We start from the raw sequence: 15,627 nt of genomic DNA, 5'->3' as shown, positions 1-15,627 counted from the left end.
CTGCCTGCACAATTACCCCCAGGTCCCTTTCATTCTCTACCACTGTCAGTGTAGTACCACGGAGTTGATACGTTTCTCTGGGGTTGCTGTTTCCCATATGTGGTACTTTACATTGTTAAACTTCAGTTTAACGTCAACGTTAAACTTCATTTGCCACCTCTCAGCCCATCTGCTCTACCTTTCCAGATCCTGTTGCAGCAGCATAGCGTCAGTAGCGTCCTTAACAACCCTGCCAACTTTGTATCGTCTGCAAACTTGGACATTAAGCTTGATATACCATCATCAATATTATTTATAAATACAGAAAACAACAATGGACCCTGAGGGACTCCACTAATAACATTAGTCCACGATGAGCAGTGTCCATTAATTACCACTCTGTCTTCTGCCACTCAACCATCCCTTTATCCATAGCAACAATTTGCCACCAGTGCCACACTGCTCCAATTTGTGCAGCAGTCTTTCATGTGCAACAGTATCAAAAGCCTTTCTAAGATCCAAATAAATAATATCAAAGTTATTCCCTGCATCCAATTCTTTTGTGACTACATCATAGTATCCAGTCAAATTGGTCTGAGCTATAACTGAATTCTTGTCAAGATGATCCTGCAGTGCTTCTTTAACCAGTGCTTCCATTAATTTTCCTGGAACAGAAGTTAAACTCACAGGTATATAATTACTTGTGTCAGCCTTTGATCCTCCTTTGTGAATTGGGGTTACATTTGCACATCTCCAGTCTGTGGGTACCTCCGCTGAGTCCAAGGAAGCTCTCATAATTATGGCTAAGGGTTTGCTTACTTCCTTTGCTGCCTCCTTTAATATAACTGGATAGATCGCATCCACCCCAGGTGCCTTTCTTGTGTTTATCTTCAACAGTTTCTCCTCCACTTTACTCCCAGTTATTTCAAGATTCTCTAGCTTACTGCTAGAGTTGAATACACCTCTGGCTTTCCCCTCGCTAAATAACTCCTCATGTGTGAATGTCGATGCAAAATATTCATTAATTTGTTAGCTACCTGAGCAGGATCATCAACAGTTGACCCATCGAATTCATCCCCTTCCTTCTAGAGTTTACATAAGTAGAGAACTCTTTGCTGTTTTTCTTTGCATACCTTGCCAAAGATTTCTCGTAATCTGCCTTCGCCTGCCTAACCTCCTTTGGAACTTGGTTACAGACCAACTTGTACCTATCATAGGCTTCTGTGTCATGTGTTAATTTGTATGTATCCAATGCATGTTTCTTCTCTGCCATTTGCCTCATCAGTTCATCTGACATTCATTTAGGCCGAAACCTTGAACAATATTTCTTAGTTGGTATGTAAAGCCTAGTAGCTTCCAAGATAGGTTCTTTGAATGCTTCCATTGTGCATTTGCTGTTGGTAACATCATCAGTTAGTCCCACTGTATAGAATTTAAACACTGTCTCAGTCCATCGTAGTCGCCTTTATGAAAGCAATAACCCTTTCCTTTACCCCTAATGGTAGTTACCTCTTTGGGTAAATTCCACTTCAGCACACTGTGATCACTGCCACCTAGTGGTTCATTTATCTGCAGATTCTTAATGCATGAAGAATCACTACTAATAATCAAATCAAGAGTATTACTCCCTCTAGTTACCTCCCGAACATGCTGATGTAGAAAACAATCATCCAATAAATCCACAAAAGCCTTGCTAGTGTGTGAGTGACCAGCTCCCAAATTCCAGCCAATATCTGGGAAATTAAAATCTCCCATTATAAGACTCTCTGATTTACTGGCCCACTCTATTTCCCTGTACAGTATCTTATTGTACTCATCAGAGTCATTAGGCCTATAGCACACTCTTCCTCTCAATTTTGATCTCCCAATGCTTATGTCACACCAAACTGACTCAACACTGCACTGTCCAGCAATGTCCACTGCTTCACTTCCTTGGATTTTATGTATTTCTTAACTAATAGCATAACCCCTCCTCCCTTCCTATCCAGTCTATCCTTTCTGTAGATGCTGTACTCCCCAAATTCCAGTTCTGCATTCCTTATATCTGTGTGACACCACGTCTCTGATATCCCAACAATATCTGCCTTTGATGTTTTGAGCAATACCTCAAATTCATCAAATTTATTTACTAAACTCCTAGCATTAGTGTACACGCAAGTATACATGCACTATTTCTATTCTTAGCTACCCTAACACAACCCATGTGTTTACTTGTACCGCAATGACTCCCGGCAGTCTCTAAAATATCCTGCATCTTGTTTTTCAGGCTTCTGCTCATTCCAATAGAAACAGTGCAAGAATCTCTTTCACCTCTGCCAGTGGTTACTGTTAATCTATTCATCTGTGTCTCCTCCCCAAGTTAGCAGTTTTCCGACCCACCTAACACTGCCTCGATAGCATCAGCAAATATTCTTGCACCCTTTCTATTTAAGTGTATCCCATCCCTGTAGAAGCAATCCCTCCTGTTAACAAGTACAGTCCAGGCTGAAAAAAATTCTACCCCTTGAGCCTTGCACAATCTTTCCAGGGCCGAATTGATCAACAAGGCTCTCGTCATATACTCCGTCCTATCGTGTCTGGGCAGAATTGCAGACACTTTCAATTTCAACCCTATTTCCCGGCTTTTTTTCAACAGTGACCTGTACTTGTTAAGCAATTCTGTCGGTCTCCTACTCTTGATATCATTAGTGCCAACGTGTACAACTATATCACCTTTTGTGCCCTTAAAAGATGATAACCGCTCAACAACATCATCAACCTTTGCCCCTGGCAGACATACCTTGGTCCTGTTCCACCTATCCTTTTTACAAAGCATGTTCCCCGTTTCCCTGACAATAGAGTCACCAACAACTACTAGTTCCTTTGGGACCAGCGCATTCTGCCTTGGGGGTTGCTGCTGTGTTGCACGACGACCAAGTGCAAGCTCTGGCGTTGATGTGGGCAGCTGAGAGCTTGATGGGCCCCTCAATTTAGTTCCTTCGAGGGCATCCACCCTGTCCTTCAAGCTCTCATATAGGCCCATAAGAACGCTGAGTTGTTGCCTGATTTCGATACACTCCTTGCATCGCGCACACACAAAGACATCCCCCATGGCAATATCATGTCCCATACCTGAATGCTCCACAAACAGCATGCAAGCTGTGCATTTTAGAAGGCTGTGATTCAGAAGGCAACTGCCTCTCTCAGTTCTCCTCTGAGCCACAGCACTTCCATTAGCTTGAGCCTTTTGTTTTGCTGCTCTGGGCTGAGTCATGCTTTCTTTTAATTTAAATAAAATTTCAATTTCAGTTTATAACCCTAACTTATCTCCCAACACAGTTATAACGGGATATATATTTTTTAGTGTCAAGTATTAATTATCTCCGAGTTCCCTTTATATAACTTCCGTATCAGTTATGTATTAATTAATTATGTTACGTTTGTAATCTAAGTCGGTATATGTATTTAGTTAAAAGTACAGTTTAAATGCCAACGAAGTTCAACAAGTTTAATAGATTTTACCGATCACTGAAAATATTATAACCTATACTATACTAACGATATCTAGGTTCGATATATAACGATCGTATGACAAGGACAAAGGCGGGAAGTTACGAACGGTAATCTATGGACACTTAAGTATTAATTAACTTTCAAATCTCGCTGTCTCAATTCAGAATAAACTAACGATCCTTACTAGGTCTATAAGCTACTTACAAAAAATAATTTGATGTAAAAAATATTCAATAAGCGGCTAAATATGGCTAAAAAAAAACTTCTCGTTCAAGCGGAGTTGCAACTTGTAACACGTGGATAAGCTTACCGATACTTTTATGCAATTGCAAGGCCGAGTAAAGAATAAATACACCAAATTAATCAGAAAATCACAAAATAATGCTATACTACTAAATTTAAATCAAAAGTTTTAGAAAAACAATAATTTCAAATCAATAAATAAGAAAAATCCACTTAGCGGCTTTTGAACACATCTGGCCCCTACTAGCCTTGTCAGCAGACTCGAGCATTGCTAGCATTGGTGTACATGCAAGTATACATGCACCTGTTCTAGCTACCCTAACACAACCCATGTGTTTACTTGTACCCCAATGACTCCCAGCAGTCTCTGAAATATCCTGCATCTTATTTTCCAGGCTTCTGCTCATTCCAATAGAAGCAGTGCAAGAATCACACCTCTGCCAGTGGCTACTGTTAATCTATTAGTCCTTGTATCCCCCCAATCTAGCAGTTTTCCAACCCACCTAACATTGCCTCGATAGCATCAGCAAACATTCTTGCACCCTTTCTATTTAAGTGTATCTCATCCCTGTAGAAGCAGTCTCTCCTGTTAACAATTCATTAACACAGTTCATGTTCGAAAATATTTTCCCGCAGAAATACATTGAACAAAAAACTGAGAGAAGTCCAAAAGAAAATATTTTCAAATTTATATACTTGTCTGGTAAGCTACTCTATGCATCAAACACAATTTGGTTTTTCTTTTTCAACTCATCTATTGCCATCCATTTGTGTAGAATTACAAGGGCAGCCTTTTGCTTTGACAAATCCTCAATTTCAGTTTAAGGCATTTTAGTCTTGCACTCCACATGTCCTTGATTTTTAAGTCCTCTAATTGCATTTTAAATTGTGCTTCATGTGGGCTAAAAGTTAAAGAGCCACAGGTTGCTGACCCCTACAGTAGGTTATATCCTTCCTACTGCAGATGCTTTGAGCAAACCTCAAATTCGTCAAATTTATTTACCAAACTCCTAGCATTGGTGTACAAAACATGTGAAATGAAAAACAATTATTGGCATGGGCTTTGAGTTTTGAAATTATAAATAATAGCAATTCCTATAAAAAATTAACAAGGCTTAATTTTTCTCCAAACTTACCTTCCAACTGTATGGACTATTAGTGAAGTTGAGAAATTTAAAACTAAGTATTTTTAAATTTTAGTAATTAAATCTTGTTTTTGCAGTATTTTGAACTTTAAATTGGGAATACTGTATGAGGTGAAATAATTTTTACTTATTTTTAATACTGGTTAACAAGAAAGTGTTATATACGAATATGAGTATTCATGTAATACCGGTAGTTCCCGACTTTGAGTTAATTCGTTCCTAGCACACGCTTGTAAAGTGGGAATTTATTTCCCATATACATAATGCTAAAAATAGGGGTTACGTTTTCAACAATGAAATTAGTTAGCTAATTAGTTTGTTTAAACAATGATTGATTTATCCAAAGAAATGAAAACGTAGCCTGTAAAATTAAGAAATTATAATATTAAAGAATGTTTATTCTTCATCATCATCAACTAAATGCACACTCATTGATCACTCATTATTGGCTCAGCACTCATTAGTTTATTGCACAAGGAGTTGTCGTCTTCAGAAATGCTTCGAGGTGTTTGTTTCCAAGATAATCTCTTTTCTTTATAAATTTGAATAGCATGCATAAGCATTTTTTAACGGAATGCACAAATTGCAACTAAAACGATTTGCACAGAGTAAAAAGTTTACGAAGCTTAAAAAAAAAGAATGAAGTGTTATGTACAAATACTCATATTTGTATGTAACACTTTCTTGTTAACCAGTATTAAAAATAAAAATAGATGAATTCAGCAATAATTCTAAATATTTGTTTTTTATACGATTGAAGATTTCATGGAAGTGGAAACACATTCCACCATAATAACATAAAAAACCACACAATTCCAGCTATTGGTGTTTTTTGCAAATGCAATAACATGGAGTTTGCTACCCATTTATAATTGCTTGCACTAACAGAAAAGCCCAATAAACTGGAAAGTGCAAATTGTTTTTATTGTTTTATGGTAGTGACCTCCAGAAATGTGTTTTAGAAAATATCACAAAGGCATTCAAAATTGATTCTTATAACAGAACATATGATAACGATGAAAGTGTAGTGCATTTTAATTGGTAACTAATAAAATTTACACTATAAAAATGATCTTCCAGAGAGTTATATAGTGAAAATTTCAACTTGCGAGGTCATGGAATGAATTACTAAAAACTGTGTTATTGGGTTCACATTACGATGGTGTCTCTGGAACAGATTAATATCATAAAGCAGGGGTACACTGTATCTTACAGCTACGAGCGTGGTTTGAAATTTGGTATTTATGAATGTTTAACATTCATTTTTTTTTTTTTTGCAATTAATGTTCATATTTTCGATTTTGTTGATACTTGATACTTAGGGGGAAAAAAAACTCGTAAACTGCCTGTATTTTGTGAATTATTATTTAGGTGCATTTTTGTTGATAATGATTATGCTATCTCCTTTGTCAACTTTTTATATGACAATATCTTCATTTTAGGAACTTACACGGTGATGGAATGCAGATATTGTCAGTATTAATAATAGCTTTTGGTTTATGCATAAATCTCTTTTTAACTACATAATTCTTTAACTTCAGTTGCAACTCTGCAGTATTATGATGAGTTTTTCTTAGATAAGTAGATGCCTTTTTTCTATTATGTGCATTTAGAGAATACTGGATATTGCCCATCTCTAATTGCAAAGTTTTATCTGTATTCCAGAACAGAATTCTTGGTTGAAAAACTTTTGATGAGAGGCTTATTACTAATATGAAATGGAAGCATTATGTTTACATGTGAAAATATGCCATTTGTTGCAGTAATATGTAGAGTCAAAGCTTTATATAATGACCCTCCCAGGGCATGAAAAAAGTCATTATATTGGAAGGGTGTTATATTGATTGTTCATAAAATAGCATTAGGTTAATGAGAAATTGGCAAGAACCAACCCCATAGGACGTTATAACATGTGGGAAGTTAAAAAGACGGTTGCTATAAAGAGCTTTGATTGTAATTAACAAAGTCCAATAACACGAAGAAGGAATTTGTCTTTTGATTCTAACTTTCTGGTGATAATCTGAAATGTAAGTCACGAGATCCAATCAAATAAAGATATGCAACTACAGGGAAAAAAAGCACACGTGGGTAAATTTTTGCATTTTCATCAACCACAAAGTAGAGAAATCTGTTATACTCAAATTTACATTGTTATGTAGTACTGTTTTAAAGAAAATTACAAGATTTGATATTGCCAGCATAATTTTTGTATGGGTCATGAACATTGTTTAGCTAGGTAAACAGTGGATGTGTATAGGGTCTATGAGAAACCAGATTTCAGCAATATTGTGTGTGCATCTTCTCAGTCTACACGGCCTTTGCCTTTCAACTTGAAATTTCCTTTACTGTTTAACAAAAGTGTTTTCTTTGATTGCAATGCTTCCAATTGTTACTCTCTGGCTTTGTGTTATGGTACGGAAGAGCTGGCTGGCATACAATTGAAGTAAGTGGGTTTTCCAATTTCCATTTTTCTGGATGATAAAAAAATATGGCTAAAGAACTGCAGAGAAGGTTTTATTAAAAAAATATATATTTTATACTCACCTCATTTCCCCGGTTGTCATTTATAAAAATCACTATGTAAACGAACTTAAATTGTTAAAAGTTGTGCACCTCTTCTTCCTCCGAGCACAGTGTTAAAATCATTAATGTAGTTCAATTATATATTTTTAATGCCTTCACTTTTTCTACTACCAATGTGAAAATGGATAAGTGAGGTGATACCTGATAATTAAGCAATTGCTATACTATTGATTATTAACACAACATGGTACTTTAAGAATTACTATAAAATTCTGTCATATATGTTTTATTTAAAACAATGAATGTTTCTCAAATGTGTTCATAATAGATTGAAAATAAAAGTAGCATAAAAAGTGAACAATTCTGAATTAATTTTTTGAAGAAATAATTCAAAATTTGAAGGTTATATATAAATGAGGTAACTTTTTCTTAGTGTGCATTTGATCCTCAAAAAAAAAAAAAAAAACATTGACATGCCATGCCCAGTTAAGGGGTTAATAAGAAATTCTATGAATGTTGAAATATTTATTAGGCTTAAGTGTGTACCTTCCTTGTATACAATATGATTATATTCCAGCTGAACATTTGTAAAAATCATGAAAGCATCTTAGACTACTTTAAAGGATAAAGATTTAATTCACAACAGTTTATAATTTCATTAAAATAATTATTTAAAATGTACAGGTGGTTTACACATTAAGCCAATGCGATATTAATTCTCATATTACACTATAAAAAATGGTGTTCTCAAAACCTAATTAAATAGCAATCTCATTTAATCACACTTCCTGATTTTATTTCTGATGTTGGGGAGGGGGAGATATTACTGTATTTCCCCATGTATAAGATGCACCCTTTTTCGAAAAATTTGGGGTCTAAAAACTGGGTGCGTCTTATACAGTGGTTGTAGATTTTTTTTACTTGCATTTCCTGCCTTTGCGCTCATTGTTTTGCACTTGTTACCGGTATGTTAGGTTATGTTTTGCCATGTACGCCCCAGAAAAGATTTTCGTACAGTGTTGAATTCAAGTTAAAAGTGATCCAGTTTGCAAAAGTGAATGGAAATCGTGCTGCTGAACGTAAGTTTGGTCCTCCTCCAACTGAGAAAACAATCCGAGACTGGCTACGGGAAGAAGAAACCCTACTGAACACGCCATGGCAGAAGAAGGCCATGAGAGGCATGTCAGCAGAATGGCCTGATTTAGAGAGGGAATTGAAGAGCAAAGGGCAATTGGAATTCCTGTGTCCACAAAGATGGTTCAGCATGAGGCAAGAAGAATTGCTGATGAAAAAGGACACAATTGGTGCTTCAGGTTCATGAAACGGAATGGACTAAGCATGCGTACACACACCAGATTTGTCCAAAAGATGCCTGAAAGCTCTGAGCAGAAGGTCCTTGAATTTCATTGTTTTGTCATTCAATGTCAGAAGACGCATCAGTTTGAGTTGGAACAGATTGCAAATATGGACGAAGTCCCCCTTCAATTTGATGTCCCAAGTAACAGAACTGTTGATAAGAAGGGGGTGAAAACTGTAACTGTGAAGACAAGTGGACATGAAAAGAGCCATTATACAGTTGTTCTAGCTTGTTGTGTCGACGGAACCAAGCCGCCTCCTATGCTGATTTTCAAATGCACAACAATGCCAAAAGAAGACATTCCTCGAGGAGTGATTGTCCACGTTCATGACAAGGGTTGGATTGATCAGGATGGGATGATCTGGTTTGAGAAAGTTTGGAGCAGGAGACCAGGTGGGCTCTTACACAAACCTGCCCTATTGGTGCTTGATCAGTTCAGGGCACACATAACAAAAAACACAAAGAAGATTGCTGCAGAGCAAAAAACAAATCTTGCCATCATACTTGGAGGCTTGACATTCCAGCTCCAACCACTTGATGTCAGCATTAACAAACCCTTCAAAGCTGCCATGAGACACGAATGGAACCAATGGATGAAGTCTTCTGGGGACAATTTGACACCAGCAGGAAGAGTGAAGAAACCAACTATAGGAGAAGTTTGTACCTGGGTGAAAAGATCCTGGGATAATATCAAGATTGAGATCGTTGTCAAGTCATTTAAGAAGTGTGGCATTTCAAATGCCATAGATGGAACTGAGGACGAGGCAATATATGAAGACAGTGATTCGTCATCAAACACAGATGAGGACAAGCTAATGGATGGAAGTTTTGACAGTGATGAGGAGTTGTATGATATGATGAATAAAACTTGAGTTCAATAACTTTATGTAATTCATTTTTTTCAAATTTTGGGCCCCAAAATTAAGGTGCATCTTATACATGGGGAAATACGGTAATTCATTCCAATGAGCTGCAAGGAAAGAGGTGAGGAAAACTACCTGAGTACCACATGTTTGCAAAAATTTTTCAAGGGGAGGGAGGAGAAGGGTTGAGGGCTTGTAAATTCTGCAGTCAAATGGAAAGAAAAGGATGAAGGGGCCACAGGGCCTTTCTTCATTCTACTTTAAAGTACAGGACTTCAGATCTTTTCTTAAACTTTCACCAGACTGGCAGTTGAGAAACACTGATCTAAGCAATCTAAGCAGTATGCAAGAGATGGATGAAGCTAAGACTATGAACCTTTCAGAAATTGTCAAATTTTCTTTAAATAAACCTATAATAGATATCTGAAAGTAATATTCATTTATATCTATTTAATTTCTCTTTTATTTTAGCATTTACTCAATGTCAAGATCAACTGGAAACCCCTCTTTGTAAATCTCTGCGACATATGTGTTCCACTTGGTATTTTAAAGTGAAATGCTGCTATACTTGCAACAAACATGATGTATTAAAAGGAAGACTGCATATGTCAAATCAAGGAAGAACATAAGATTTTATAAACAGAACTGTTAACATTTGGCTAAGTTAAAACAACTTATTAAAGCAAAGGCTTAAGATATTTAAAAGACACTTCACATCATAATAAAGTGAATGAACTTATTTTTTTGTGATTCAGTTCAAGAATGGTAGAAACTCACAGTAATGTCAGCTTACACAATAAGTGTCCCTATCATCCTTTATCATCTTCAGTGGCTTGTGGAAACTTGATTGCACTTCCAACACGTTACTAAGTTTGTCTCACTATAAACAAAGACAATATTCATCGCTGTTAGAGAACTGCAAGAGCGAGAATGTTCACTTCAAGAGAGTTTGCTGTTTGTCTTGGAGTTGCATGAACTGAAGAGATGTAAACATTTCCTTTCTTAGAGCAAGTCACATAATCCAATTTATTTAGTTTTCTATTAACTTATTAACTAAGTTCTCTGACTGTAAATATCTTTATGTGAACATTGAAGAGCTGTGTTTCTTCAGATGGAGTTTATTAACAAAATTACTGAAAAACTGCTCTTGGGAATATTTGGTTATTTTGATAAATTAATAAAATGTGCATATTGTGCCTTAAGATTATGCAGACTTCATTGCTTTATCATATATCCTCTTATAATAAATCAATTTGTTAATTGTACACATTTTATTAGATGTTTTAGCATTGTATTATATATTAAGTCATACGGAACACCCTGTTTAGTGAACTGTGAATAGATTGCATGTATGTAAATCATAAATTATTTGTGAATATTATTTATATGAAGCTACTGTTGCTTTTGAGAAAAAAAATCCAATCATGCTATGTGCAGTTTTGATTTAAGTTTATATTTTATCACAAAACAATCATTTTGTAAATGTGGTTTGTGCTTTATGTAAAAAAAAATCGTTGAGTACCAGATGTCATTATATTAGCATCTCGTGTCACTAAGTACTTTTCTAGAGAATTTAAATATATCAATCACTTAACTCTCTCACTTGACAGCATTTAAGATTATCATTAAAAAAAAAGTCTTAAAAATGATCAAGCTTAGGGAGCTTTTGTTTTATCATTATCACAACAAAATGCAAACATTACTGACTCCTATAGTACTGTTTGTAGAATGAGCATACATTACAAAATTAAAAAGAAATATGTTAATATTGAGCTTGAATTTCTGAAGGTGTAATTTAAGAAATACAAGATAGTAAAAAGTTTGTGTTGTCTGCTCAGAGTGCTGCCTTTGCTGGTCTGCCACTAATATATTGTTTATTACCTGTTATTGGCCATCCACTGTAGGACAATCTTTTTCACAGTGGCATATAATGAAGCAAGCTTATACAGCATCAGCCAAAAAAAAACCCATTTCACATTTCCTAGTTTATCAAGTTCTTCCTTTAATTTATTTAAGGTATCCACTTCTGTAATAACAGATGGAAGTTTGTTCCAGCAATCAACAACCCACTGGCTAAAAGCAAACTTCTGCAACCACCCTTCCTCAATTTGAATTTTCCCCTCACGTTTATAGTCTGAGCAAGAGGAAGAATCCCATCAGAATGGAGCTTGCTCAATCCATTCACCTCACAGGTGACTTAGTCTGCAGACATTGCAATTTGCAAAACTGAAGCCTTTTGTGGTAAGAGCATTCCTTTGTTCCCCTCACCAATCTTGTTTCCCCTCTCTGTACCCATTCCAGCAGTTCTACATCCTTCCTAAAATGATGCCTCCCAACCTGCGTGCAGTACCCTAGGTGTGGCCTGACCATTGCCTTATGCAAGGTGGCCAAAAATTAACTTTACAACTTTCATTTCAAATAATTCATCTAATAAAGATTTTAACATAAATGCTTTATTTGGACCTTGCAATTATTTGTGGAATATAATGTCGGTCAAATGGCTGCCTCTTGCTGCCACACAAATGCGATCTCTTTTAAGAGCATTTCTCATAACATTTACACAAATTTCAAGTGCTATTTCAACTACTGCTGCTCAAATATTGTTCATTGGCTTAGACACGTCCTTTAAGATAACCCCACAGAAAAAACTGCAGTGGTTAAATCTAGCAATCTTGGTGGCCAATCGATGTCACCGCTTCTGGATTAATCTGTGTGGAAACATTCTCTTCAAAATTCCGATTGTGGCTCGTGCTGTGTGACATGTAGTGCCATCTTGCTGAAACCACTTTTTCCAAGCTCAGTTTTCCAAGAACAGCGACCACAGTAGTGGTCGCTGTTCACAATTACAGCATTACCCCGCAGCGTCTTCGAAGAAATAAGATCCAATAACACCTCCTGACCAAATTACACACCACACTGTCACTCTGCGAGAATGTAATGGTTGCTGATGAATCACTTTGTGGAATAGCAGCTTTGTTTGTTAACATAACCGCTGAGGTCGAAATGGGCTTCGTTGCTCATTATGATTTTCTCATAAAAATTCAGGTCTTCATTAGAGACAAGTAAGATTGAATTACTGTAGTTGCAATGGCGTTCATGGTCTCAACGCTGAAGTTCTTGAATCAACTGTATCTTATATGGATACATATGGAAATCTTTTTTGAGAATGTCGCTTTGAGGACGTTGTTGGTTCTTCAGTTACGCACTGAGCGTGCACTTCTAATGTGGCCTGACCTTGGTCTATCTGCCACAGCACTGCTTTCCTCGAAATTAGCCACTAAACGAGTAATTGTGGTTCTGGAAGGCATATTGTTTCTGCCAAGAATTGCACGCAATTTTCTGAGGGTCACCGTTACTGACGACTGATTGTTGTACTACATTTTAATAATAAAAATGCGTTGTTGAATCTTTAAGCGCTCCATAACAAATTTGCCATGTCTACACTGATCAACAGACAAATATGTACTGTCACGTTCAAACTAAACCAAAATGGCAGCCATTATAATTTGTAAAGTTAGTTTTTGGCCACCATGGATAAGGGGATAATCATCCCCTTATCCATGGTGGCCAAATCATCCCCTTATCCCTGCTAGCAAAATTCCTGTATATCACTGACAAAACCCTATGAGCTATCCTATTAGCATGTCTGCACTGATCAGAGAGCTTCAATCTGATCGAACAATTACCCCCAAATATTTTCCACTATCTTGAGTATAGTACCACACAGTCAATATGTTACTCTGGGGTTACTGCTACTTGTATGCAGCACTTTGCATTGTCAAGGTTAAATTTCAATTGCCATTTCTCAGCCTATCTGCCTAATTTTTCTAAATCTTGTTTCAATAGCATACTTTCATTAACCACCTTGCCGACCTTTGTATCATCTACAAACTTAGACATTAATTCTGGATATGTCTTCAATATCATTAATAAATATATAAAACAACAAATGGGCCTAGCACCACACTCCGGAGGTTTCCACTAATAACCTTAGTCCACGAAGAGCAGTGTTCATTGATAAGCATTGTCTTCTCCCACAAATTTCCCTGTGTTAAACTCTTCTTCTGCCAGTATCTGATGATGGTACAGTATTCAAATTTGTCCATTATCTGAAAAAAGAAAATAGTACGTTCTGTGGGCTCTTCAGCAAGACATCTAATGAAATTGCTAGGAATTGATGAGCTATCCTACTGGATAGCAGGATTCTAAGACTTGGCTTATTTGACTTATATTAAATTTCATACTGCAAACAGCCCTCATTTATTTTACACAGAGTGTTCACTGAATTATGACCACCTACCTAAAACTGTGTTGGGCCACTGTTTGCATGGATAACAGCTGGGTAGATGCCACTAGATGTGTGTGGGTAGATGCCACTAGATGTGTGAGATGTCCATAGGGATCTCCAACCACCCTGCCTGCAAGGCTTTCCACAGTGTCGGAAAAGATGACAGTTGAGCATCCATATGTCTCACTTCCTGTTTCAAAACTTCCCACAGGTGTTCAATTGGATTGAGGTCAGACAAATTTGGAGTGAAGATATCATCTATCAAGATAGATGATATCTTCACTGTGTTCCTCTAACTTGTGCAGGCCTGATGACATGCCACATTACACTGAACAACAAATTTTTGGTCATATCTTGCTACGGGCATGAAAGTAAGTTTATAGATTTTGGGGTGCTAAACAGAAATAGTGCTTAAAATGCCAGATTAGCTCTTGTTCTTATATTTATAAAAGGTATATTTTTTATTTATATGGCAGTAAAATGTAGCTACAAACATACCTGTATCAAACACTGGACCCTTTCGCTTGTATTCAGTTTCAGGAGCATCCCTTTCCACCATTCAACAATAATTGGCTAACATGGCAGCACTCCATCTGTTTTTGTATCTTTGTTCCATTGCCGATGTCTTGATGGAAGTGCTCACCATGTTCATCGCTGATGGCACCATAGCAGGATGAACCTGGGCATTGGGTATATCAAGCTTAATGTCGAAGTTTGCAGATGATACAAAGGTTGGCAGGGTTGTTAATGACAGTAATGGCAGTGTACTACTGCAACAGGATCTAGATAATTTGGGCAGATGGGCTAAGAAGTGGCAACTGAAGTTTAACTTTGACAAATGCAAAGTACTGCATATGGATAGAAGTAACCCCAGAGAAACATACCAATTGTGTGGTGCTACACTTAAGGTGGTAGAAAATGAAAAAGACCTGGGAGTAATCGTGCAGTCAGATATGAAGTTTTCTGAGCAATGCTGCCAGGGCAGGTCACGGGGTTTTGTCAATGATATATAGGAATTTTGCTAGCAGGGAGAAGGATGTGATTGTCCCTCTGTATAAGGCAATGGTCAGGCCACGCCTTGAGTACTGCGTACAGGTCTGGAGGCCTCATTTTAGGAAGGATATAGATTTACTTGAGCGTGTACAGAGAAGGGCAACAAGATTGGTGAGGGGAATGAAGGGATCCTCTTACCAAGAGAGGCTTAAGTTCTGCAAATTGCAGTGGCTGGAGACTAGGCACCTGCACGGTGATCTTATTGAGGTGTATAAAGCCTTGAATGGGTTGAGCACGCTGAATTCTGATGGGATCCTTCCACTTGTTCAGATTACGAACCTAAGGGGGCACAAATTCAAATTAAGAAAAGACAGATGTAGAATAGATGTGTGGAAATTTGCCTTTAGCCAGCGGGTGGTTAATTGCTGGAACAAACTTCCATCTGTCGTTGTGGAAGTTGACAGGTTAAATAAATTTAAGGAGGAACTGGACAGGCATTTGGAGGGAATGGTGTGATTTTTTTTTTTTTTTTTTTTTGGCTGATGCTGCATAAGCTCATACACTTGCTTTCTTGCATCACATGCCACTACTACTACTACCACCACCATTGACGGGAAAAAATCCAGGTGTGAGTGCAAGAACTGCATCTTCAGTGACATGTTGCACCCCAGTTTTTCGTAAGAAGTAACGAGGTCTTCCACAAACTGCCTGTAATTGCTGGCTTTAACGTTTCCTAAAAAACCA

General features: G+C 37.1%; 1 protein-coding gene across 1 annotated transcript in view; it reads left to right on the top strand.

Annotated features, from left to right (window-relative positions):
• LOC150080606 (A disintegrin and metalloproteinase with thrombospondin motifs 6-like) overlaps positions 1-10,640 on the top strand; it is a 518,673-nt gene extending 508,033 nt beyond the window's left edge. The window contains exon 25 of the mRNA XM_090381965.1: positions 10,074-10,640. Within this exon, the coding sequence (XP_090238091.1) occupies positions 10,074-10,231 (158 nt within the window). The 3' untranslated portion in view covers positions 10,232-10,640. The remainder of the gene's footprint in view (positions 1-10,073) is intronic.
• Positions 10,641-15,627: the final 4,987 nt, after the last annotated feature.

This window comes from Mastigoproctus giganteus, chromosome 9, assembly GCF_048544385.1.
Source record: "Mastigoproctus giganteus isolate SK-2022 chromosome 9, ASM4854438v1, whole genome shotgun sequence".
NCBI classification, from domain to species: Eukaryota; Metazoa; Arthropoda; class Arachnida; order Uropygi; family Thelyphonidae; genus Mastigoproctus; species Mastigoproctus giganteus.
The sequence above is the reverse complement of the archived record's forward strand: the minus strand, read 5'-3'. Positions and strand labels throughout refer to the sequence as shown.